The sequence below is a fragment of the Talpa occidentalis genome, unplaced genomic scaffold (genome assembly GCF_014898055.3).
Source record: "Talpa occidentalis isolate TD23 unplaced genomic scaffold, MPIMG_talOcc4v2.1 talOcc4.2, whole genome shotgun sequence".
In the NCBI taxonomy this organism is placed as follows: domain Eukaryota; kingdom Metazoa; phylum Chordata; class Mammalia; order Eulipotyphla; family Talpidae; genus Talpa; species Talpa occidentalis.
This window is the reverse complement of record NW_023602073.1, coordinates 71,837,634-71,861,631: the sequence shown is the minus strand read 5'-3', so window position 1 is coordinate 71,861,631 and position 23,998 is coordinate 71,837,634. Positions and strand designations below refer to the sequence as shown.

At 37.9% G+C, this 23,998-nt stretch overlaps 1 protein-coding gene across 3 annotated transcripts in view; it reads left to right on the top strand.

Moving 5' to 3' along the window:
- The window catches only part of PKHD1 (PKHD1 ciliary IPT domain containing fibrocystin/polyductin), a 445,188-nt gene that overhangs the window by 181,695 nt on the left and 239,495 nt on the right, over positions 1–23,998 (top strand). For all 3 annotated transcript variants that reach the window (XM_054698860.1, XM_037519857.2, XM_054698859.1), the window contains exons 43-48: positions 1,719–1,775; positions 2,536–2,666; positions 10,984–11,096; positions 12,315–12,420; positions 17,821–17,955; positions 23,308–23,443. In XM_054698860.1, coding sequence (XP_054554835.1) covers positions 1,719–1,775; positions 2,536–2,666; positions 10,984–11,096; positions 12,315–12,420; positions 17,821–17,955; positions 23,308–23,443 — 678 coding nt within the window. The remainder of the gene's footprint in view (positions 1–1,718; positions 1,776–2,535; positions 2,667–10,983; positions 11,097–12,314; positions 12,421–17,820; positions 17,956–23,307; positions 23,444–23,998) is intronic.

Sequence of the window (23,998 nt, the reverse complement as noted above, 5' to 3'; positions counted from 1 at the left end):
AGAGAAGCAATTTAGTGAGGAAATATGGGTCACATAAACTTGCTTTAAAAGGTTGCAGCTCTAAAAGGCAAAGAACTATGGATTATAGAGGCAGTTAGGTGTAGACAGACCTTTTGATTTGGAAAGGACAGCTGCAGAGAAGTCAGACTCACAGCTGACTTTGTTTATTCTTCATTTTGTCTGTGTAAGGGAAAAAATTGCTGAAACTTGGATCAGGAATTCAGGATGGTGCCCTAATATAATTATTTTAGCAGAAAAGAAATATATGGAGTAGACATTAACTAGGCAGGAAAGACAACTGTAGGAGAAATTTAGCTTTTACTGTTTGACTGTTGTGAATTGGAGGCTTTTGAGGTCTAGGATATATCAGGCGAGGGAATTAGAACATTTGTTTATTAGCACATTACAGATAAGGTACTCAGCATATATACAATGAGCTTGCACACCCAAACTTATGATTTGAAATGGGAAGCCAAGATGCTTAACACTTAGTAAGGGGTCTCTTAAGAGCTGCTTTTTTTTTTTTTTTATACCACATAAATGAGTGATCTCTGTCTCTTTATGGTGTGACCCATTCTTTCTCTTCTACTCTAAACTACCATCTCCGTGGTTTGGGTGTGAGGTCCCAGGTACTGTCCAGCCTGTTTCTCTAGGACATTTCGGGTCTTCCCAGGAATGAGAAAAGGCCTGGGGAGAGCTGGCAAGCAATTTTAACAGGGCTGAGAAAGGCACTTACACAGGGTGTGTGGCATTTGAATAATGAGACAGTCACTTAGGGTCTTTATTTTATTTTTAAATTTTATTTATTAATCTTTTAATGAAAATTTTCCACTTCTAGGGATCTATCCAAAGGACACAAAAGCATTGATTCCAAAGAATACCTGTACCCCTATGTTTATTGCAGGGTCTTTTTTTTTATTTTAAAGATTTATTTATTTATTTATACAAGCACTGGGTATAGTCAGAAGCGCTGGAGGGTGAGAGAATTCACCAGAGCCAGAGTGGGGAACAGAACAGGCAAACTGATGAAATACACTGCTGAGGGGAGCAGCGGGTGGCAGGAGAGGTCTGTGCGCCATGTGGGACCCTCGCCGGTGGCCGGAGATGGAACCAGCACTGTAGAGGCTGCGGGGACTTGGCAGCCTAGCGCTCAACCGCTGCGCCACCTGGGAGGCCCCTGCAGGGTTTTTTTTTTTTTTTTTAAATGAAGGTTTATTTATTTTTGCATAGAAGATCTGGGGTATAGGCCAGAGATGCGGGGGGTGGGATGAGAGGACTCACCAGAGACAGAGTGGGGAGCAGAACAGGCAGACTGACTGAAATACATTGCTAAGAGGAGCAGCAGGTGAGACAGAAGAAGTCTGCTGTGCCATGTGGGTCAGCTCCCTGGCGGGGGACCAAACTCAGGCAGTTGCAGTGGGCTGTTGTGGTGCTAGCAATGAGCTTTAATCCCTAGGCCACTAGGGAGGCCCTCACTTAGGGTCTTTCTAAAATATTAAACAGTATATTTTTTCTCTATTCTTTTTTAAATTTAAAATGAACTTATCCATGACATTCTAGAACTAAAACACCCATAGTCCATATCTCTGTCTGGTTCACACACACAAACAAAAATCAAAATATGCCGTATCAAAAAGAAGAAATATTTTTGCAATAGCCCTCATTTTACTATGTGGCATGTGGTGATGTACTGAATTAACATGATTGTTTGTTTTCAGGAACCCACATGGACATAAGATATATTCCTTGGGAGGTTATTCCTGGAAATAAAAATGGTAAATATGTAAATTGGTTTTAAATCCATTATAATCCATTACAATTGTCAAATACTTTATAGATAGACTTGATGACAAAAATGTTAGATGTCTTAAATTTGTTGAACATACCTGAATGTTTGATCATTTCACACTCACACACACACACACACACACACACATATATGATTGTTGTCACTGGGAACCCATGGGGAGTAGTTCCAGGATCCCCCTACCACCTCACCAGGTATACCAAAATCTATGCAACCTCGTGTCCCTTAATATGAAATTGAGTAGTATTTGCCTATAACTTATGCATATCCCTCTATATACTTTAAATCATCTACTGATTGCTTATAACACCTAATACAATGTAATCATTATGTAATTGCATTATTATACTTGTTATAATAATAATAATTGCTATACTATGTTGTTTAGAGAATGAAAATAAGAATAAAAAGTAGTACATGTTCAGTACAGGCATCTTAAGCCCATAAAATATGCATTTTCAATTTGTGGTTTGTTGAATGTTTAGATTCCGAACCTACTGGTATAAAATTGAAAAAGACACACTAGGTCTACTGTTTGTCCACACATATATACATACATATATACACACACACTTATATACATATATACACATATACACACACATATATACATATGCACATATACATTATATGAGTCATAATGTGTATTGGTAAGATCAGGAGTGTTGAGTTGTGCGAATTTTAATTGTGTTTGTGACTCTTGGTTTGATTTATCTTTTTTTAATCAGTCTGGTCAGAACAGGGAAATAGAATAAGAAACAACATGATCATCAGTGTTTCTGGTGCTGAGGGACTTTCCAACCCTGAAATGTTGACACCATCTGGCATCTATATCCATGACCCCACCAATGTTATAGAGGTAAGATCTTCAGTTACGCCAGGAAGGTCAGAGTTGAGAAGGCATAAAATTCACACACAAATTACTTGGAGTGGTGGCATCAGGACTTTGGTATAAAGTGCTTGCTTGTTTCATGTTGATATCAAGATTGTATTTTATGGTTTTGTGTTAAATAGTGCTTTAGGATAAATGTAATCACTTTTCTCTGAATTCCTGTGAAAACTTTTTGAAGTTATACATATATATGTTATATATGGCATATATATGATATAGTAATATATATATATATATATGGTATATAATGAACAAAACAAAGTAGATATTGATTATGTTGTGGTCATTTAGGTTAATGCAAGCTAAAATATCTTCCTGAGCTATTCACTGATTCACTGTGGTTGCTGATTTTTTGTCTTAATCCCAGCTATTATTTCTTATTAAATTGTCACTATATTAACTACATTAATGTGGTCATATTTTTCACCCTTTAAGAGTGTTTGAAACTGAGGGTCAGCAAAGTCATGAGGTGTATGAGATCATGTCAGATTCCAGGATTAAATGATGGCCTTGATTTTTATCCTATTATGTAGCACAACTCAATGGTAATTTTTCTTAGTAAATGTCTCTCTCTAAACACATTCAGAAACCAGTTTTTCTGGGTACAGTTTATCCAGAGATCTTCAAATGAGGAATTGCTTCAGAGTCATGGAAGGCCATTTAATCTCTCCTTTTCCAATGAATTTTATCCCATGGATCATTTATGAAAGGGTTAAGGACCTTACTGTTCCAGAACTTTTCTCTAAGCATCTACTCTGCCATCACAATTATGCTAAGTTTCTGAGGAACTGAGAGAATGAACTTCTCTCTGATCATCTGTTTTTAATTACCTTCAGCTGAATAACCTCTAATAAAAGTCATGGTTATCTCCTCAACCCTTCTCTAAACTCTTAATTATGTTGATTCCAAGCACAGCACTTACACACCATTTTAGGTGCTTAATGGGGGCAGCTAATATGCCAGTGAGTAAAGGAGGCAGAACTGCATGGATTGAAGGAAACCAACTCTAGACCCAGAACAGCAAGAGCTCATTTAACTTGTTGGTGATTATAGGGTTTGTTGGGCAGCTATGCCGGCAAGCATTGGGGATAAAAAACTATGTTTACACAATTTCTTGGGTAGCACAGCCTGGCATATGTTGAAGCATCTAGAGGAAAATAAACTCTTAGTGTTATCCAGTTCATCTTCTATGTGAGGCTGGAATGCCTCTATCTTCCACATTGAATGTTGGAGTGCTGTTATCTGACTTTGCTTCACTTTGCACACTGGCATATTAGCCACCCCCGTTAAGCACCTAAAATGGGCAGTGTGTCATCTCCTTAGCAGGTGTCATGGCCACTAGTCAAGCAGAAGAAGAACTGAGCTGGCTGTAGTTTCAGGGGACCAAAGGGCCAACTAAAATGTTGATAGGTCACCTGAGTCACTCAAACTGACTTGTAGAGCAATGTTAGCTAGAAATGAAAAAATGGAGGCTAAAACCAGCTGTTTGTTCCCCATCAGAAGTCTTCCAGTTTTACTCAGTTACTTTCTTCCACCTATACTCACTTTACAAACTTGAAAAAATTTACATGTGTTTTGAGAATGAGGTTTTCATTTAAGCTGGTAATGTAGGTTCCTTGGCAATATTGATTAGTTATATTCCTGACACTTTTGTTTTTGATGGCCTTCATATACTATAGTTCTATTTCACTGGCATGTTAGCTTTTAGAACCTGGCACAATATCTGAAAACAGTAATTGTTCAATAAAAATGAACTGAAGATGATAATGAATATAGGTATAATAATGACTGTAGGTATAATTCCTTAACCAATGAATGGGATGGAAGAAAGAGAAAAGCAAAGAATAACTTCCAAGTTTCCACAATCATTTTGATGACTGAAAAACAAGATGTTTAATGTGGCAGCGTTTAGATCCTTTGGGATTCATCTGTCAATGTTAAATCTTGTACAATTCATGCCAACTTTTCAGCTGTGCTACTGGTGTTCTGCTCTGCTGTCTCATTTGCTTTCCACTATTGAGAATGTGTCACTACTATACAGACAATAACTGGCATAAAATTTATGAATACATTTTGACCGTTAGGGTAAGTGAAGGTCATTTCAGTTGTTGAGCAAATGATAAGAGGGTGTTTGTGCTTATTAAGTGTGCTCTGTGTGGGAGATCACAGAGTACTTTCAAAATTTTAATTTAGAAATACACTTTTTTCCAAAGGGATGATAAGGAGGCTACAACATGTGTGTGTGTGTGTGTGTGTGTGTGTGTGTGTAACGTAGAATAAGAAAGAGATGTGGAAGGGTCTGCTTCTTCCAGGGTCATTCTGATATCCAGGAGATAGATGTTTCTGGGCTCTTAGGAGCTGTTTCATGGGCGGTGGGTTTTATGTTCTGCACATGAGTAGGTCGGGTTCTGACTGTCTCTTAAGGGACTGTAGTCAATCCTGGTGTGTGCTCAATTTTTGCCACCCATCTCCTGCTTTGCTTTTCAGTTTTCTTGCAGTTTGGCAAAATAGTTTTTAAAAGTTGCTATATTAATGGCTAGCTAGGATTTTTCATTTTTATTTATTTATTTATTTTTTTGTGGGACCCTCGCTGGCGGCCAGGGAACGAACCGGCATTGCAGAGGCTAAGGGCAGCCTCGCAGCCCAGCGCTCAACTGCTGTGCCACTAGGGGAGGCCTCATTTTTATTTTTAAAACTAAAAATATTTAAATAAGTTTAGACTCATTCACCTTGAGAAGAAGTTGCAGAATACAACACAGTTCCTGTGTGCCCTTCTCTCATAATAATGTAATCATAACCTTCAACATAGAGCGATTTCAAAACCAGGAAATTGATATTGGATAATGCCATTAACTGAACAAAAGCCCTTATTTAGATTTGAAGAAAGTGACCTAATCCTAGTGGCTGGGCGACTGTTCCTGAAAGCTTAAGCCTCTCTTCCAAATACAGGAGTATGGCCTTCAAATTTCTGGCCTGCCTATCAAGCAGGGAAGAAATGGAATTGATCCTTAAGTCTCCGCAGTGATGTGCAGCTGTATGTTATTCCCAAGTTGTCCTGACCCACAGCCCAGAAGCAAACGCTTAGCCACAGTGCTTGGCATTCACCTTGGCTTCCATTCTGCATCTTTACTTGGCCATCTTTACGGTTCAGTGGCCTTCAACCCTGTGTGGTGCTGGGATTTCATGTGTGATATGCCTTTTTGGTTTTCAAAGCCATAGCAGTCTGGCTGTCTCCCTGCCCAGACTGCAGCTGAGACAAGTCCTGGGCAGTTTCCCTGAAAAGTGTATCTTTTTGCTAATGAGGAAATGCTAGTGGCATTTCCTGTTTGCCATCTCTAGGGAACCTGTGTTATGCCCTTGCTTTCTCCTTTGCTAGGCCTTTGTATGCTTTCCAAAAACAGGTTGGTGGGGGTTTTCCACACACTGCATGTGCCTGTCAGGGCACTCCCTTTCCAGAATCTCTGTCCTCAGACAAGTCTAGGATCAGAGATTCTGATTCCTTTTTACGGTGCTTTGTTATCTGTCAGGAGGCTCCATCCTTTCAGTAGATATATGTGTATCTACTGTAGGCAGTCAAGTCTTCAGTCTCAAACAGTGAGGGACTATTTATTTCCAGAATTCCAGAGTATCCCATATATATGGAGGTACTGGAAATTTCCTATGACCAGAATTCTGTTTAGGACAGACAGTCTGTGGAAAAACTCTGAAGACGAGTCCTTTGGAAACATCCATTTAATTTGAGGGGAATTTGTTCTGGTTTGTGAATCAATTTTGTAAGGAATTCTGTGTTTAAAGGCCCAATTTCGGTTTTCTAGTTCTCCCCACTCAATAGCTAATGTATATTTAAGAGCTGCCTGAAGGGTTAACTCACTTTTTTCTAGCGACTATAGATGCACACCTCAAGGAGCTGGCTTACTTGGGCAGTTAATTTCTCTCTGGAATTTCTCTTGCTTGAATGTCCATAATACATTGACTTCCGCAAAGAATTGATTTCCACACAAAATTCCCTGCTTGCCTTAAACCCTTCCCCACAAGCCGCCGGCTGCCTGCATAAATATGTGGTTTTTCCTCATGAATCATTTGTAGCATACCCAATTGGAATGGAGAGTATAAAGGGCTGGGAAATGATGTGACCAGACTGTTAAAGTGCTTCTTTCATAAGAAAAGCCGGACTTATCGGCTGAAAGAAGACCGAAGTTTCTATATACTGTCAAGTAAATGTACCTGGAAAGTGTTTGTATGTGATCTCCCAGATGCTCCATAAATACTAATGACACTAGGGCAGATAATTCAACAAATCTATTCATTCACTCAATATACATGCTCTCTGAGCGCCTGTCTGGCAAAGGGGATGAAGAAGGATGTAGTCTTTGCAATGTATTCTGGAGATGTTTGAATCCTTCTCCTCCTGGCACCGCATTTCGTTGGTAACAAAATAGAGGCGTATGACCAAGAGATCAATTTCAGCCTCCAGTTCACCTTTCTCATTGTTTGTATACTTGCAGAAAAGGTGGGTGTTTTAGAAGCCCTATATCCTCACTCTTGGTTCTTACAGATTCGTGGCTTTTCTCATGGCTCATAGGTGTGTTGGGGTCATAACCACTCAACACAGGGAAATGTTTCATTGTGTAATCCTAGCTGAGAATGAATACTTGTGTTACTTTGTATAATCATGAGGGCTGAGGAAATACAGTGGACTCTTGTACTTGACAGCTCAGGGACAGCGATTCTTCTTGAAGTTGAGAATCATGAGTGCATGCCCTGTTTTCTAGCAAGAGGGAAGAACTGAGCTAACTGACTCAATGCTAATAGTTGTTACTTCCAAGAATGCCAGATCTGGTTAAAAAGATAAAATGCCCTCCTGGTAAAGACATTCAAATTATTCTTACTGGAATTAACCATGTTTTTATGTTTAGGTTAGTTTCTCCATCAAAATTTAGAGACAGGATACTGGAAGATGGATATGGTTTATTTCAACAACATGTGGTCCTGTCTGGACTGTAGAGCACAGTTACATTACTGTAGTAGTATTAACATTTGGGGTCATATAACTCTTTGTTGTGAGAGGTTGTCCTTCTGTACTCTGTATAGCAGCACCTCAGCCTTACTCACTGGATGCCAGTAGTATCCCTACCCGTGAGCTGTAACAACCAAAAATGTCTCCAGATATTTCCGAATAATCCCTGGGGGACACTGTCATCCATGATTGACAATCACTGTCCCGGACTATGCCATTCTAAGATAATTGGGGTCTTAGAGATGGCCCTGGTTCCCTAAAGTCAGGTGAGCATTGTGAATAGTAATTCAACTTCATATTCAATGACATCCAAAAGTCACTTTTGCTGAGTACCATGTGGGTGAGACATGTGATTAGAATTTCAAATGGCTTCAGGAAATTGGAAATGCTCAGAATTCAAAATAACAAAGTCTGGAAGAGAATGGACCAGTAGTCCACACAGGAAGAAAATGGTTTGTAACTGAGTAAAAAGTGAGGAATGGTTAGCTAGTTATAACTATGCAGGGTGAGAGGGCCTCTGGGTCCACAGCAAATAACAAAAGTCAAAGAAATAGTGTTACAGGGCTCTCCTTCTGGTTCTCCATCCTGCTTCCTTCCTTCTCAGTCCCTTCTGCAGTTTCTTCTCCCTGCTCAGCTCCACCCTTTTTTGGGTGGGGCAGGAAACCTGGAACCTCCCCCTTTCCTGGGGATCACCCTGTTACAATAGCACCTAGGATTGTGCAGCAGGTGCTGCCTCTCTGGCAGGCTCCCAGTCTTAGTAAACTCTGGCCCTCTCTCACATTGGGGACAGAAGGCCTCTGGGATTTGGCACATTGCTCCTTCTTCTCACTTGAAGCAGGAGTATTACTGGTTTTAAAACAACCTATTTCAGTTTTCTCCCATATTGACTTTGCTTGGTTTTGTGTGTGTGTGCATGTGTGTGTGTATGTGCTTATATGTGTATGTGTGTGTGCGCATGTGCTTGTGTGTGTGTGTTCCTAGGGAAGCACGTGGGATACCCTGAGAGGGATAGACTTTTTTTTTAAAAAAGATTTATTTATTTATACAAGCATGGGGGTACAGGCCAGAGGTGTGGGAGGGTGAGAGTATTCACCAGAAATGCAGTGGAGAGCAGAATAGGCAGATCTACTGAAATACACTGCTGAGAGGAGCAGCAGGTGAGATAGGAGAGGTCTGCCATGCCATGTGGGGCTCCCTGGCCAGCCGGGAATAGAACCCATGCTGAAGAGGCTGCGGACAGCTTCACAGCGCTGTGCTCAACCTGCTGCACCACCGGGGAGGCCCGGGATAGACTCTTTAAAGTCCCCTTCTGTAGGGACTACAGCTAGATATGACTGTCAGTGGGTTGCCCAGGTTGACAAAGTTACCTTTAATAATACCTATTGTCCTTTATTTAGGAATTAAAGTCAGTAAAATACTAATTAGGAATGAATGAAATGGGATGAAATGAGCTTATTAAATGAAGGCTACAGAACAATGATAACTGAAAGGGTGTTAGCTGAATCTTCCCTCTCCGTCCTTTACCAGAATGTTGTAAATGTCCTGAGCTGTGTGAAAAGATTGTAAAAACTCTGTCCTTGAGCAGGTCAGAATGTCCTCTTGCAATTCTAACCCGTTCCTGTATCCCATTCCACCACATTCATACCCCTCATTGTCTGCTTTGTATTAGGTAATCGCAGTTAATCTCTTCTTTCTTCTGTCTTTGTTCACAATTCCTATGTCAGCAGCCAGTCCTCATTAACTTTATGTCTAAACCTTGATGATATCCCATTTATTTAATGACAGAATTTCAGAACTCTTAAGCCCCTTAAAAGTGTTCTTCAAAATGCCAAGTCTTTTCCTGCCTACTAGAAACCATTGGCCCCACATCCTTAGCCATGTGTCTCTGTGCTTGCAAATTGAGCAAGCTGTCTGGATTTTTTCATGTGAGGAGAGCAACTCCTTAGTTAGATCTGACCTGAAAATGTTCTCACATTTAGGAGAAAGCTGTATTTATGTAGCAATAGCAGACACTACCCCAGTCTCGTCTACCAGGTTACCTGGTGCCTGAGGGTTTATTCACTTTTTTTCCAGTAACAATAAATGAACACCACAAGGAGTTGGTTTGCTCAGACAGTTAATTTCTCTCTGAAATTTCTCTTGATTGAATGTCCATGATGCAATTGCTTTCTTATTTTATTATTACTTTTTATATTCATTTTCTTACATCACTGTCAATTTTTGGTCAATATTTGATTTCTCCCCTTAGGTGTAGTCCCCATAGTTTTGCCACCCCCATAGCACCCGTGATCCATCATCAAAGTCCCTTGTGCTCTTCTTTCCCCTGTTTAGGCCTCTCTCTCTCCCCCTCCACTGCTGTATATCTCAGATATACAAAGACTATATATTTTGTATATCAAAATATATTGCTCAATATATTTTGTCTACTCTTTGGGGAGCTATAAAAAACTTTCCTGATCTGTCCTTTAAAGGGTGAACACCTTTGCATTGCACCCCACATTTTCCCACTTGCATCCTATTGTTTGGCATCTTGGTTCTGGGTCTTGCCTTCATTTCTCAGTCCTGGACTGCAGCTGTCTCTAATACTTCCAGGCCTGGACAGGAACAGAGCTGGCTGTGACATTTATCAGCTCTGTGACTGGGAAAGTCATTCAGTTATTCAGTACCTTTAAGTTTCATTTATTTCTTTATCTGTGAAATTGTAAAAATAATAATACATAATTTAGAATTGTGGCAAAAATAAATGAGGCTCTAAAATCTGTTACTGAATTACAGCATTTTCTCTAAAAATCCTTACTGTAAGTATTATTGTATACTTGCTTATAAAAAATGAAAACTTCAAATGAAAAGACAAATGCAACATTAATATGGCTTGCACTGTGTTGGGCAGTCATTTTGCTGGTGACCCGGTAACAGATCCTCACCTTGATTTTTCTAGATTTTTTTCCCTTATATCTTGTAGTTGGCCCTTCATGTATGTTAGCTCTTCATCTGAGGATTCAACCAACTGACATTCACAGTTGGTTGTATACCTGAATACGCAAGCCTCAGAAAAAGATTCTGTAAGTGGACCTGCACAGTTCAAACCCATGTTATTCAAGGGTAAACTGTATTTTGGATCCCCAGGGGAAAAACAGAGTTAAATGAATCCATATCAATATACCTTGGTAGAAATTGAATGAAAAATCAAAATACATGCAAAGAAGACCTCCATCACCTCTGTGGTATATGGAGTAGCTATTCTTTAACTGTCTTTAATTTCTTTAGGGGAACAAGGTGTGCGCTGCTGGTTATGGCTACTTTTTTCATCTTGTGACAAGCCGATCATCACATGCTCCTCTTGTCTCCTTCACTCAGAATGCTGCACATTCTTGTACAAGGTAACTTTGGTGAGGAAATCATCTACATGTTAGGTGTATAAGGCTTATGATTTAGCATCTTTGTGTTATAACACTCAGAGGGAGCATATAAGTTTTGACTTCTGTGTGAGCTGTGCAAGTGTTTTGGATCATAAAAGTTTGGGTGTGAAGGGAAGGGAATGGAAGAATCAAGTCAGGCAGCAGGAAGAGTAGCAGGGATGAGTGTGCCTTTTGTGGCCAGAGAAAAATTCGGTAGAGAGAGCAACTGAACTTCCAAGAGATTGGAAGCAGCTGGTAATGCAGAGCCCCTGAGTGACAGGTGGGCCTGGGCTCAGGACCTGAGTGGGGAATTGAGCCTTAGAGAAGAAGCTCTTTGCCTGTGACTTGAACACTATAAAGTGGGCAGAGGCTAGGGGAACCAGGTGGCGCAGGGGAAAAACATGGACGTCAATCAGTCAGTTCATTCAAATCCTGACGGTACTCTTAGTAAATTTTTTTTTGGGGGGGGAGGGTTGTTATCCTTATTTGTAAATTGAGGGCAGATCTACTTGGAATTTAATGTGAAAATTTGGGCTGACTAATGTAACACACCTAAGAAAACCTTTGGAATATAGTAGAACTTATGAATTGATATTTTCAATAATAATTATAGAGTATGGCTAGGATAGAAATTGATAAGGAGTGGCATGAGGATTAGGAATGATTGCTATGTAATGTTAAAGTGCCAGCTGAGGCTGGGATTAACACACGTATTGTGAAATTCTCATTGTGATTACGAAGATTCTGTGTAGCAGCATTTCATAGCCCTGCAACGGGAGAAAGGGTGGAAGCAGCCAGAGTACAGCAGTGACAGGGTGTTTCTGGGAGGAGAAAAAAGGATGGAAGGATGATGGATGCTGGATGCCAAGGGGGTAAGTTTAGAAGGGAGCTGACAAGATAGGGGGATCATGTTCTCAAGGGCTGGATGAAGGGGTCCAGACTCCTGGGGAGTGAGTCTAGAAGGAGCTGAAAGAATAGGCTTGGATCATGGCAATCTGCATCTTGCTGGGATCTGGCAGCAGGTCACAGAGGGTGACAGAGTGGAAATGTTGAAGGATGAACAATGATAGTCAGAGAGAAGGGTCACAGGTCTTACCTCCACTCTCCCTCATTCATTACCATTACTTTTATAGTTTTCAGTGAGAAAAAGTAGAAGCTTGAAACGGAAATTGGCTAAATTTCACTCGTTTTGTTTCCTAGGAGTGGTCTCTTTGTATACCCCAAGTTTCAGCCGCCTTGGGATAATAGCACTGGCCCCACCCTATTCCAACATTTTGTAGTTTGGGGAAGTGCAGGTGGTGCTCAGGTACGTTTCTTTTATTTATTTATTTTTTTAAATTGAAAACATCATTTGTTTTCTCTGAGAGGAGCATAACAATGTTATCACAGTTTTAGAGTGTCAAGAGCACATCATAGGTATATGTGGGATAGTTCTTCAATGGGCAAATTCCTAGTCAGTAAGCCAGAGTTTCTTCATTTACTTTGTGGTGACTTTTCAACAGCTCTCATGGAGAACACCCAAATCATGGAGATTTTTAGCCAGGAGGACTCATAAAGATTGTCCCTTCCTCCCCTCCCATGCCTATTTAGATGTAAAATAATAAGGCTTAGAAAGTAAAGGGGCTTGCCAAAGGTCACACAGTTAATTACTAGCACAACCAAGTACAGAATCCAGACCCCAAATGTTGTGCATTTGAGACCCTAACATCCTAACTAACATATGCCTCAGTCATTAAATGTGCCGTCCATCATTTTGTGGAACACAAAAGTTTCAGCTCAAACTGCCATTCTTACCTTGATCACAAGCTAGATTTTCTTCTATTTTCCCTTAAGAGTAAAAAGCCCACATTCCATTTTCTTATAAGGAAGTCTTGCATGCTCATTGTTAATAGCAACAGGTAAATATTATCCACGGTCACTATTTGGTGCAACACAGAGAAAATTTCATATACTTGGTCTTTGCCACTTAGAAATTTGGAGTCTAAGGTACACAGTTGAAGAAAAATGTTTGTGTTGCACTTAGGAAAAAGACTAAAAACATTTAACTAAGTCATAGTGAGAAAGTAAGACATTTATTTCATATATCCTGCAGCAAAAAGATTATTGTGGATGGAGAAAGCCCCAAAATATATAATGAGGGTACTTAGCAGGTAAAATCTCAATTGTATTTAGTATTTTGTCCTCATTTAATTTTAAAAAGTACTTTGTTTCCCATAAGAACTTAGAATATAGGTGTGACAAATCCAGCAGAAAAATTTTTTGAGTCCCTCTTATACAGAGAAACAATTAATGCCTTGCAGAGGATTAAACCTTGCCTCCCTGCTCTTTAATAACCTTGTTCTAGAGGAAATAATCTAATAAAGCAAATACATTGAAACATGATCATTGGAGCCAATTTTCTCAAGTTCTGCAATCAAAAACACTAAACCCATCAAGGAAAAATAGATCCTTAAAGATCAACCCTTGTGCTCTAAAATTTAATCAACCAAAAGTTGAAATGATGTGAATGCTTTTTGAACTTTCATTTTATGAGGAGAGTGAAGAAATCAAATAATGCAATAACAAAGTATTATATTTAAAAAGTAACCACCGAAAACAATCCTGAAAAAGAAGAATAAAGAAGATATATATTGCCTTATTTTAAAACTTACTACAACACAATGTGGATTGGAACAGCATGGTTTGGGCACAGGGGTATCCATATAGGGCAATGGAATAGAACTCAGGGTCTAGAAATGAACCCATACATGGATGGGCAACTGGCTTTTCATGAGAATGCCAACACCTTTAAATAGTTTCAACAAATGGTGCGAGAGCAACTGGATAGTCACATGCAAAAGAATGAGTTGGAGTCTTATACTACTTAGAAAAATTAACTCAAAAAATATAAAAAATCTGAATGTTAGAACAAAAACATTAAAACACACAGAAGACAAGATAAAGGTAAATCTTCATGACCTTGGATTTAGCAACACATCCTTGGATATAACACCAAAAGATGAACAAACAAAAGAAAAATGGGATAAATTGAACTTTATCAAAATTAAATCTTTCAGTGTTTCAAAAGATCTCTTCAAGAAAATGAAAACACAACCTACAAACAGGGACAGAGTATTTACAAATCACGTATTTGATAGACGATGTATCTAGAATATATAAAAAACTCTTGCAACTCAAAAATAAAAAACAATAAAAACTCAACAATAAAAAAGGAGACCAAATTAAATATGAGCAAAAGACATTTCTTCAAAGAAGATAGCCAAAGTTTCATATGGCCAGTAAATATTTGAAAATATGTTCAGTGTACTTTTATAGAAATGTAAGTCAAATCCACAGTGAAATGCTATTTTGTACCCACTAGAATAACTAGAGTAAAAATGATAACAAATGTTGTTGATGTAGATAAATTAAAACTATCATACAACACTGGTGGGAATTTAAAATAGTCTAGATGCTTCAGAAAACAGTGTGGTAGTCCCCTCAATTGATTAAACATAAAGATACCTGTGATCCATCAACTCTATTCTTGGGTATATATCCAAAAGAAATAAAAACATATCTCCACACAGAAACATATGAAATATTTATAGAAACATTATTAGTAATGTTGCCAAAAGGTAGAAACCACCCAAATATTCCCCAAATGTACAGATAAATTTAGTATATTAAAATAATGGAATATTATTTGGTCATAAAAAGTAACAAAATTTTGATATAATACTACAATGTGGATCAACCTTAAAAATACTATCTTAAGTGAAAGAAGCTAATAATGCACACACACACACGCACAGACACAGACACACACACAAATGTGTACAGTATGATTACACACATATGAAATTCCAGAATAGGGAAATCTGTAGAGAGAAGATTAATGGTTACTTAGGGTTATAGAATATGTTGTTTCTTCTTAAAGTGAAAATGCTCTACAATTGTCTGTGGTAATGGTTGCACATATCTGTAACTATATTCAAATATTTCAGTTGCAAACCTTAAGCAGCTGAATTTTATGGCATGTGAACTATAGCTTAACAAACCTGTTTGAAAAAAGTAACCTCTGATACATACAGCCACATAAACTCTCAAATATTCCCAATTCTGTGTGACCTAAGGCAAATTCCCTAAATTATCCTACTTCACTGGTAAAATGGAAATAGTAATAGTACCTAAAAGAAAGTCTGTTTAGAGATTTAGATAAATACCTGTCTGTTAAGTGCCCTGATCTTCATATTGTAGATTATTGTAGATGCACAAAAACAATTGTTACAGTTATTGTTAGGAAACAGAATTGGGTAGGGATAGATAGATGATGTCTCTGGAAATGGTAACAGCAAGAAGTGCCTTCTGCATCAAGAAAACATACATTGTGTTTAAATTACATAAACTCATTATGAGAGATATCTGACTCTCATAAGTCACTTAGACATAAATGTCATGTATACAGATATTTAAATAAAATATTCCACTAGGTACAATTCCTACTATACCTAGTGTACTTACAAACTGTACTATACCTATAAATATAAATATATATCTATTGGATGATATTGATAATTCATTTTTAAAAATATTTTCTCAGTCATCTTAATTTGGAAAAGGAAGTAGTTCTATTGTTATGATTCTTTTGTAGATAAGAAAACTCTCTGGGGTGGTGGCGGTAAAATACTGGCTAAAATCATACAGCTGAGAATGGATGGATTCCAGCTCAGGCGATTTGACCCTTCTATATGTATGTTAATGAGATTTGAGAAAAGTACCATGTCCACACCGTGTCTCATAAACAGACTGATTCTTTTTGAGAAGAGAAATATTAGAGCACTTTATAAAAACTGTATTCACACCGCAAATGGTGCAGTTTGCTACCGTGTGTTGGTTTTTTAAATATATTTGCCAGAACTTGGATTGATGCGAGTAATTAGATAATAACTGTTGTCAAGTTATCAGTTCAGGCCATACCTGCTTTGTTTTTTAAAAAATCTTTTTGTCTCCAAAGAACTACTATTTTATAAAAGCAGTTTGTGCATATACAATGGGGATTGCAAATTAAATTTGAATATTTTTTGGCCTTTTATGTAATTTTTATTGCTGATATAATCTATGATTTTTACATTTTTACATATTTGATGGGTTTTGAGCAGTCTCTTTTTTTCTTAATTGTAATCAGCCTCAGAAATGGATTCAGTAGTATCTTAATAAATCTCTAACACACAGAACCAGCATGTGAGTTCCTTCTATTAGTAAACTTTATCTTGACTTTCCCAAAACATTGATGTAATATTAAGTATACATTTTGACCATTTGCAGTCACAAATCATTTTTTTTAAAGAGTAATTTATTTTTTTATTTATACAAGCATTGGGTACAGTCAGAACAGCACTGGGTACAGGAGGGTGAGAGAATTCACCAGAGCCAGAGCAGGGAACAGAACAGGCAGACCAACGAAATACACTGCTGAGGGGAGCAGTGGGCGAGGCAGAAGAGGTCTGCGTGCCATGTGGGACCCTCGCCGGCTGCTGGGAATTGAACCGGCGCTGCAGAGACTGCGGGCAGCCTCACAGCCCAGCGCTCAACCACTGTGCCACTGGGGAGGCCCCACAAATCATTTTAATTTTTTCCTTTTTTTTTAAAGTAACATTGGTTTACAACACTGTATGATTTAGAGATATAGGGAGATACCTCTTCAGATGAAGGACAAAACACCACACCCACCACCAAGGAACCCATCTTCCTCCACCATAGTCCACTGGGCCCCCTCCCTACTTTGCTCCCCACCCTCCACTTCTTTCTCTGGTAGCCTCAGATCTACAGTCAGAATTCTAAGGTTTGTTACTGGTTTGGTTTTATCTGACCCTTTGTTTTGTGTCTCTATATTCCACATATAAGTGAGATCATCAATATTGTCTTTCTTCTGACTTATTTTGCTTAGCAATATCCATTCCAGTTAAATCCCAGCACAAAGACTAACAGTTGAAAACATGAAGCTGAAAAGGAAACTCCTGCTTTAAAATATGAAAGTAAAATTAACCCTATTGAAAGAATAAAGAAATACCTTTATTAGGCTAATTGCTAGTCCTAACCTCCACCCTGATTTTAAAAATGGCTGAACTGAGGCCTAAGAGAAGTTAAAGACCTTGCCTAAGATCACATGTGAAAAACAAATGCTCTGTCTCCTAGACTAATGGGATTATTAACTCTTATAAGGTAATTTCATTAATAACTTGATCCCTGTTTGGGGCCAGTAACCCAAGTTGTAGTAAATGTATGTGCATGTATTTTGAGTCCATATACACTAAATGTCATGCTGAATTCCATCTTTCATAATGGCAATTTCCTGGCATTACTAATGAGCTATACTACCATGAGTAAAATGTTAAGCCCCTTCAATGCTCACTTTTTTCTGTATTAATTTTGTATGATGTGGCAAAACTAGTTTACACATGTGAAGAATTCACATTGACTTTTTTAACATATCAGTTATTATAAGGAGAATGAGTGCACAGTGAATGTTCTCAAACAAGATTAACTAGTGCTGACTTCACATCAACTTTGCAATGCCTGTGCAGATATTGATGGACAAATAAGCTGCTTAAAGATAGTATAGCATGTTTATTTGTACTTAATCAATAAGTAAAGAAGCTACCGAAAGTCTGCAAGAAAAATCAAGCTTCCAATCTTTGCTATAACATACACTGCTTTTTTATAGATTTTTAGAAGTAGTAATCTTCACTTGAAAAACTTCCAAGTTTATTCATGCAGAGATTTTGGAATTGACATCTTGGAAAGTGATGCAAATACGTCAGTCACTGACAGCTTGATACTTGGTCACTTTGCCCACAAGGTAAGTACATCAGCGTCGTTGTTTTAGGCTGCTCATCAAAACAATCTTATGTACTGGGCTCCCTGTTGATCCAGTCTATGTAATTTTAACAATAATCTTTACTGAAGTTTGTATTTAATTGGTATAAGTTGAGGAGCTTTTTATTTTAGCAGTGATGATATTTATAATAAGCTTCAAATATATATACGCTCTCAATGTTATGAGTCCGTATAAATCATAAAAGTCATGAGTAGCTTGCAGAATTTATATTTGATTACAATTTGGCTTTATTAAGCACATCAATTTAATAATAAAAGTAATAATTTAATTTTCTCTAACTTTGCAAGGATTGTGGAATTTAGCATTATTCCATATTGTCTCTCTACTCATGGGTTACTAAGTTTCTACATTAACATTTTGCTCAGAGGCCTTTTTTTCATTTAGGGTGCCCCCTGAAAAAGAGGTAGAATCAGCTAATATAAACTTGCATTGTTGCTGTGGTACGTACAAGGAATCTCATGTGATTCCTAATAATTGCCTAGGTAGGGGTTTCTACATAATAAATATCAAACTGTATCAAATGTCAAATGACTTCTCTGCCATTGTGTGGCCAGGGTGCCAGAACATAGACCAGGCAAAGGGGCTACCCAGATGAAAAGTACTAGGTTTCCCAAAGGGAACTTATGGCTGCCATTGGTTTCTGTAGGCTTCAGACCTACAAGAGTAGACTTTTTTTTTAAAAAAAGAGAGGTATGCACATTATCATATTGTCATAATAATCAGTTGGGAGAGAACTGCAGTGTCCTGGAATCCAAGAAAGGAGCATTCTCTGCAATTTGTTCCTAAAGGTCTTGACCAGTTGAAATGTAAATGATAATGATTGGCTTTTAAATTTCCCTTGGAGATTATTTCATAGCTAGAGAATAGAAATATTATGCTTAAAAATACCATGCTCTTCTTAAACTACATTTTCCTGCTTAATTCTCAAACTTCCTTAGGTAAAACTTATTGATCCAGTTTACTCAAGAGGGAGATACCTGCCAGCTTTTCCTTTCCTCTGAAAGGATTAGCACCTTGAGAGATGATTCTTCTTTTCAGCCTGCATAGTTTTCAAGGGAAGAGGGATCCAGGTTTAGATTTTGTAATACTGGTAGATCCAAGGTCCTGATAAATATAATCAGAAATAACCTTAGAGAAGATGCTAAAAAAAGAAAATACCCATCAAAATGAATAACTGACTGTCTTGGAAAATTAATGTCAAAACAATTTAATTGAAACTAAATAGATGACATAATTAATGGGAGAGTGACATAAATTAAGATATAAATAATGACAAGGGGTGCTTATCATGAGATAATGAAATATAATCACACCCCTGGGGAATGATTCAGTAGGAATGCAATGTAGCTGTGGGCCCCTCAGTCTTCAGTAAGTGCTGGACAAGAGTCCCCAGATGGAATTAGTTTATTCTAGGATCTAGAATCTAGGATCTAGGAATCCAGATCCTGGTTACACTTAGATACAAATCACAACACCATACATTTTAGGAGCTAAATAATACCTTAGAGTTGATCAAGTTAGAACTCCTGAATTTATAGAGGTAAAGAAAAGGAGGTTCCAGGAAGTGAAGTGATGACCCATGATTCATGCCCAGCATTGTGGGGCTCCATCCACATTGATACTTTCCTATTCCTGGTCAAATACTCAGTTACACATGGAAAATGACTTTGGCAAGGAGCATTTTATTAGTGCCTACTCCAATATTCCCTGAAGTGTTTTCCACGGAAGGCTACTCCCAAGAGAGTATCTGGTAAAAGGAAGATATTTTGGATAATTCAATTTAGAATATGCTATTTTTTATACTTCCCCCCAATCCACTGAAATTCACTTTGCCTGTTAACACATTAAAAACTTTGCAAAATCCTTTAGGTAAAACAAACAAAAAAAAATTTATCAGTCTTTATTTCTCAGATTTATTTGGAGATTACTTTATTGCCATACACAACTGTTCTCAGTTTTTTTTTTTTTTAAAGAGGATGCCCACCCTGATTTCAGTTTCTACCTTTCATGCCCCTAACTCTTTTAGGATTGAAAATTTTCAGAATATTTGGCCTATCCATTCTTAGACCTTCCACCCACATGTGGCCCACAATTATCAGTGAGTCATCTTCTAAAACAAACATTAGTTTCTGGAAGAACTTTTTATTAGAAGGAATTTTTTTTTCCTTTAAGCATACTTGTGTAAATGTTAGTACTGGCATACCAAGTCTTACTTTTATGTTGAGACGGGAAGCATAATTTTTAGTGTGGATGGCTTTAATATACACAGAAAGAGATGTGCTATTCCACTCCTGTACATTCCAATTTGGCTTGTACATTCTTATGCCTGTTGACCCATCTAATTGGGATCCCCTTTCACAATCCCAAAGATATCCTGTCTTGGATATAAATTGTCACCATGCTACTTTTGGAAGAATCTGTAGGATGCAACCCCATTAGACACATGCTGATGGGGTTGCTACATTCTTCCTCGAATTTCTCTAGGAGTTACTCTCTGTTTTCACTTGTGGATTTGTCTTCCTCAATTTAGACCTTTCATCTTTTTGCTTCCCTAAATTCTACTGTCAGGCCCCTCTCTTCTCAATATACTTGCTCTCCCTGGGAGAATTCTCATTTTCTCTGGTGGTTTCAATTACCATTCAGACGCTGATGTCTCCCATATATTTGCATTTATTTCTACTGTCTTATTTTGTGCTTGCCATTTGCAATCAGGTTTATTTTTTTTCTATTTCCAAACTTGATTTGTCTTGCATTGAATAGTATCTTTTTTTTGTATTTGCTCACTTGAAAGTTATTCATTCTGTTATTACTATTTTCATATTGGACTTAATTTTTTAGCATCCCTTCTTGTCTGAAGGAACTCTAAATTACATCAGCACTGTTAAGTTTTACCTGAGCAATGCAAGAACCTTAACCTTTTTTTCACTCTTCCATATTGTATTTTACTTTTCTGTAGAATTTGCCCTAATTTTAAAAAATAAATGTTCCATGAAAATATAACATTTTTTGAGAGAAGCACACATATCACAAAAGAAAAGATCAGTAATTTTTATAAAGAGAACAAACTGTGTATAAACCACCTAGATCCACAAATGGAACATTATCATTTCCTGTGAGGCTCCTTCATGCCCGTCCCATTCACTCCTGACCTCTACCCCCCTGCCAAGGGGAATTCATTATTCAGACTTCTGTCAACACAAATTAATTTCAGATCTTTTTTTGAGCTTCATATAAATGGAACCCTAGAACACATGAGTTGTCTGTGCCTGGCCTCTTTGGCACAGCACTGTCTATGAGATTCATCCGTGTTGCTATATGTTACAGTGATTTAGTGTCCTCATTGTTATGTGGTGTTCCATTTCATGACTATGTCACAATTTTGTTAAATTGTGTTGGTATTGATGAGCACTTGCTTATTTCCAATTTCAGGTCATTATAAATCATAATGTTAAGAACATTATTCTATATGTCTTGCTATTCATGGGCTTGCATTTCTCTTGAACATGGGCCAAGGATAAAACTGCCAGGCTAGGTCATACCTTTCAGCTTTAATGGATAATGCCAAACAATAACCTAAAGTGTTCACATTTGCACCAGCAGTATGGGGAATGGATTTACAGCTAGGTCCTAGAGTTTATCTTGTTCATTCTGGAGATTTCCTTTGTCTCCCTAGAATTGACCTTTGTTTTTTTTTTTTTTTTTAAGAATTAACTTTTTTAAAAAGATTATTTATTTTGGGCCTCCCTGGTGGCATGGTTGTTAAAGTCTCAGCACTATCAAGCTATCACCAGCCACTGTGGCATGAGTTCGATCCCCAGCCAGGGAGCTAACCCACACAGCACAGCAGACCTCTCCTATCTCACCTGCTGCTCCCTCAGCAGTGTATTTCAGTGGGTCTGCCTGTTCTGCTCCCCACTCTGTCTCCTGTGAATCCTCTAAACCCGCCCCCCCCACAACTCTGGCCTATATCCCAATTCTATGCATAAATGAATAAATAATTCTTTAAAAAATTTTAAATTTATTTTTTACGTAGAAGAGCTGAAGGTAGGCAAGAGGTATAGGGGCTGAGAGGATTCACCAGAGATAGATTTGGGGAGCAGAACAGGTGGATTTACTGAAATACACTGCTATGGGGAGCCGTGGGCAAGTCGGGAAAGGTCTGCTTCCCCATATCTGGGTTAGTTCTCTGATGGGGATTGAATCAGGCAATAGTGGTGATAGAGCTGAGACTTAACACTTAGGTTACCAGGGAAGACCTAGCATTGAGCTCTTATTCTCAATTCCAACATCTTCCTTCTTTTGGATTTAATTTTTCATTTTATTACTTTGTAGTCCATAATATCTTCTCTTAAAAGTGAGGGTCTCAAGGAAGGTAACAATCTTGAGTTACAATTAGTTTATAGTAAAATTGGCTTCCTTACATGTCATTTATGCTTGGTCACCATTTCTTAGAATTTATTGAGAATTTGTTGCATGATATAGTATTTTATCCCTTATGATTGCAGCGTAGTATTCCACTATATGAATCTACCATAGTTTATTTATCCATCCATTTGTTGAAGGATATTTGATTTGTTTCCAGATTTGGTGATTATGAATGGAACTGTTATAACCATTCATGTAAGGCTTTTGTGTCAACATAAATTTTCATTTCTCTAAGGTAAATATGTGAGAGTTGAATTACTAGATTAGATAAGTACATGTTTAACTTAATAAGAAACTGCCAAACCATTTTCCGCAGTTATTATGTCATTTTGCATGCCCACCAGCAAAGTATGAGGGTTTCAGTTATTTATTTTTTTAAGATTTATTTATTTATGCATACAAGAACTGGGGTACAGGCCAGAGGTGTGGGGGGTGAGAGGATTCACTGGAGACAGAGTGGGGAGCAGAACAGGCGGATTGACTGAAATACACTGCTGAAGGGAGCAGCAGGCAGGCCAGGCAGGGTCTGCTGCGCCATGTGGTAGCTCCCTAGCTAGCTGGGTATCAAACTTGTGCTGCAGAGGCCATAGATAGCTTCACAGTGCTGTGCTTAACCCCTTGTGCCACCAGGGAGGCCAGGGTTTCAGTTGTTTCTTATCCTCACTAGCACTTGGGCACTTGGTATTGCCACTGTGTTTTTATTTTACCATTATAACATGCTTATATTGTTTCTTCGTGATTCTTAGTATATGTGTGATTGACAAATACTATCTCTCAATCTATAACCTGTCTTTTTAATTTATGAATTATTTTATTACTATCTATAAATTGTATTTTATATTACTGTTGTCTTACTTTTCTTTATTTTTTTTTTCTTCTAAATCACAGGGAAGCCTATGCATGTCAGCTGGGATCAGAACTCCCAAAAGATGGGAACTGATAATATCTAACACAACCTTTGTTAATTTTGATCTCACTGACTGTGTGGCCATCAGGACCTGTTCAGGCTGTTCCCCAGGGCAGGGTAAGTTGTTTGAATAGATAAGATACACAGTAAGGCTAATACTTAAGCAAGTTAGATCAATGCAACTGATCCCTGAACAGCATAAACTTGATTTTTCAAAAAATTTTATGAATGCACAAGTTGTTATACCTATAAATAAAAATGACACTGTTTTACATTATCTTTTCATTTTTAACATCTTAACATTTTCTTTTCTCTAACTTAATTTGTTGTAAGAATAATACATGTAATATACAAGATGTCTGTTAATCTTTGATTAATCTACTGTTCTTAATAAGGCTTCTGGTTAACAACAGTTTATTAGTTAAGTTTTGAGGGAGTCAAAGTTATCCATAAATTTTTGACTGTGCAGGAGTCTCGAAACCTAATACCTGAGTTATTCAGGGGTCACATAAAATGGCAAAGTCTTGGTGATTCTTTCTTTCTTCAGTTATAAGATTGCATTAGCAGAGACTACTTCTCAAGTTCCCTACCTGAGGTCCTGGAGGAGCCTGGGTACTCTCACTGTGGCTGCTGTGATAGTGCCTGTCTTTTCCCTTTCTTTTCCTGTGATGG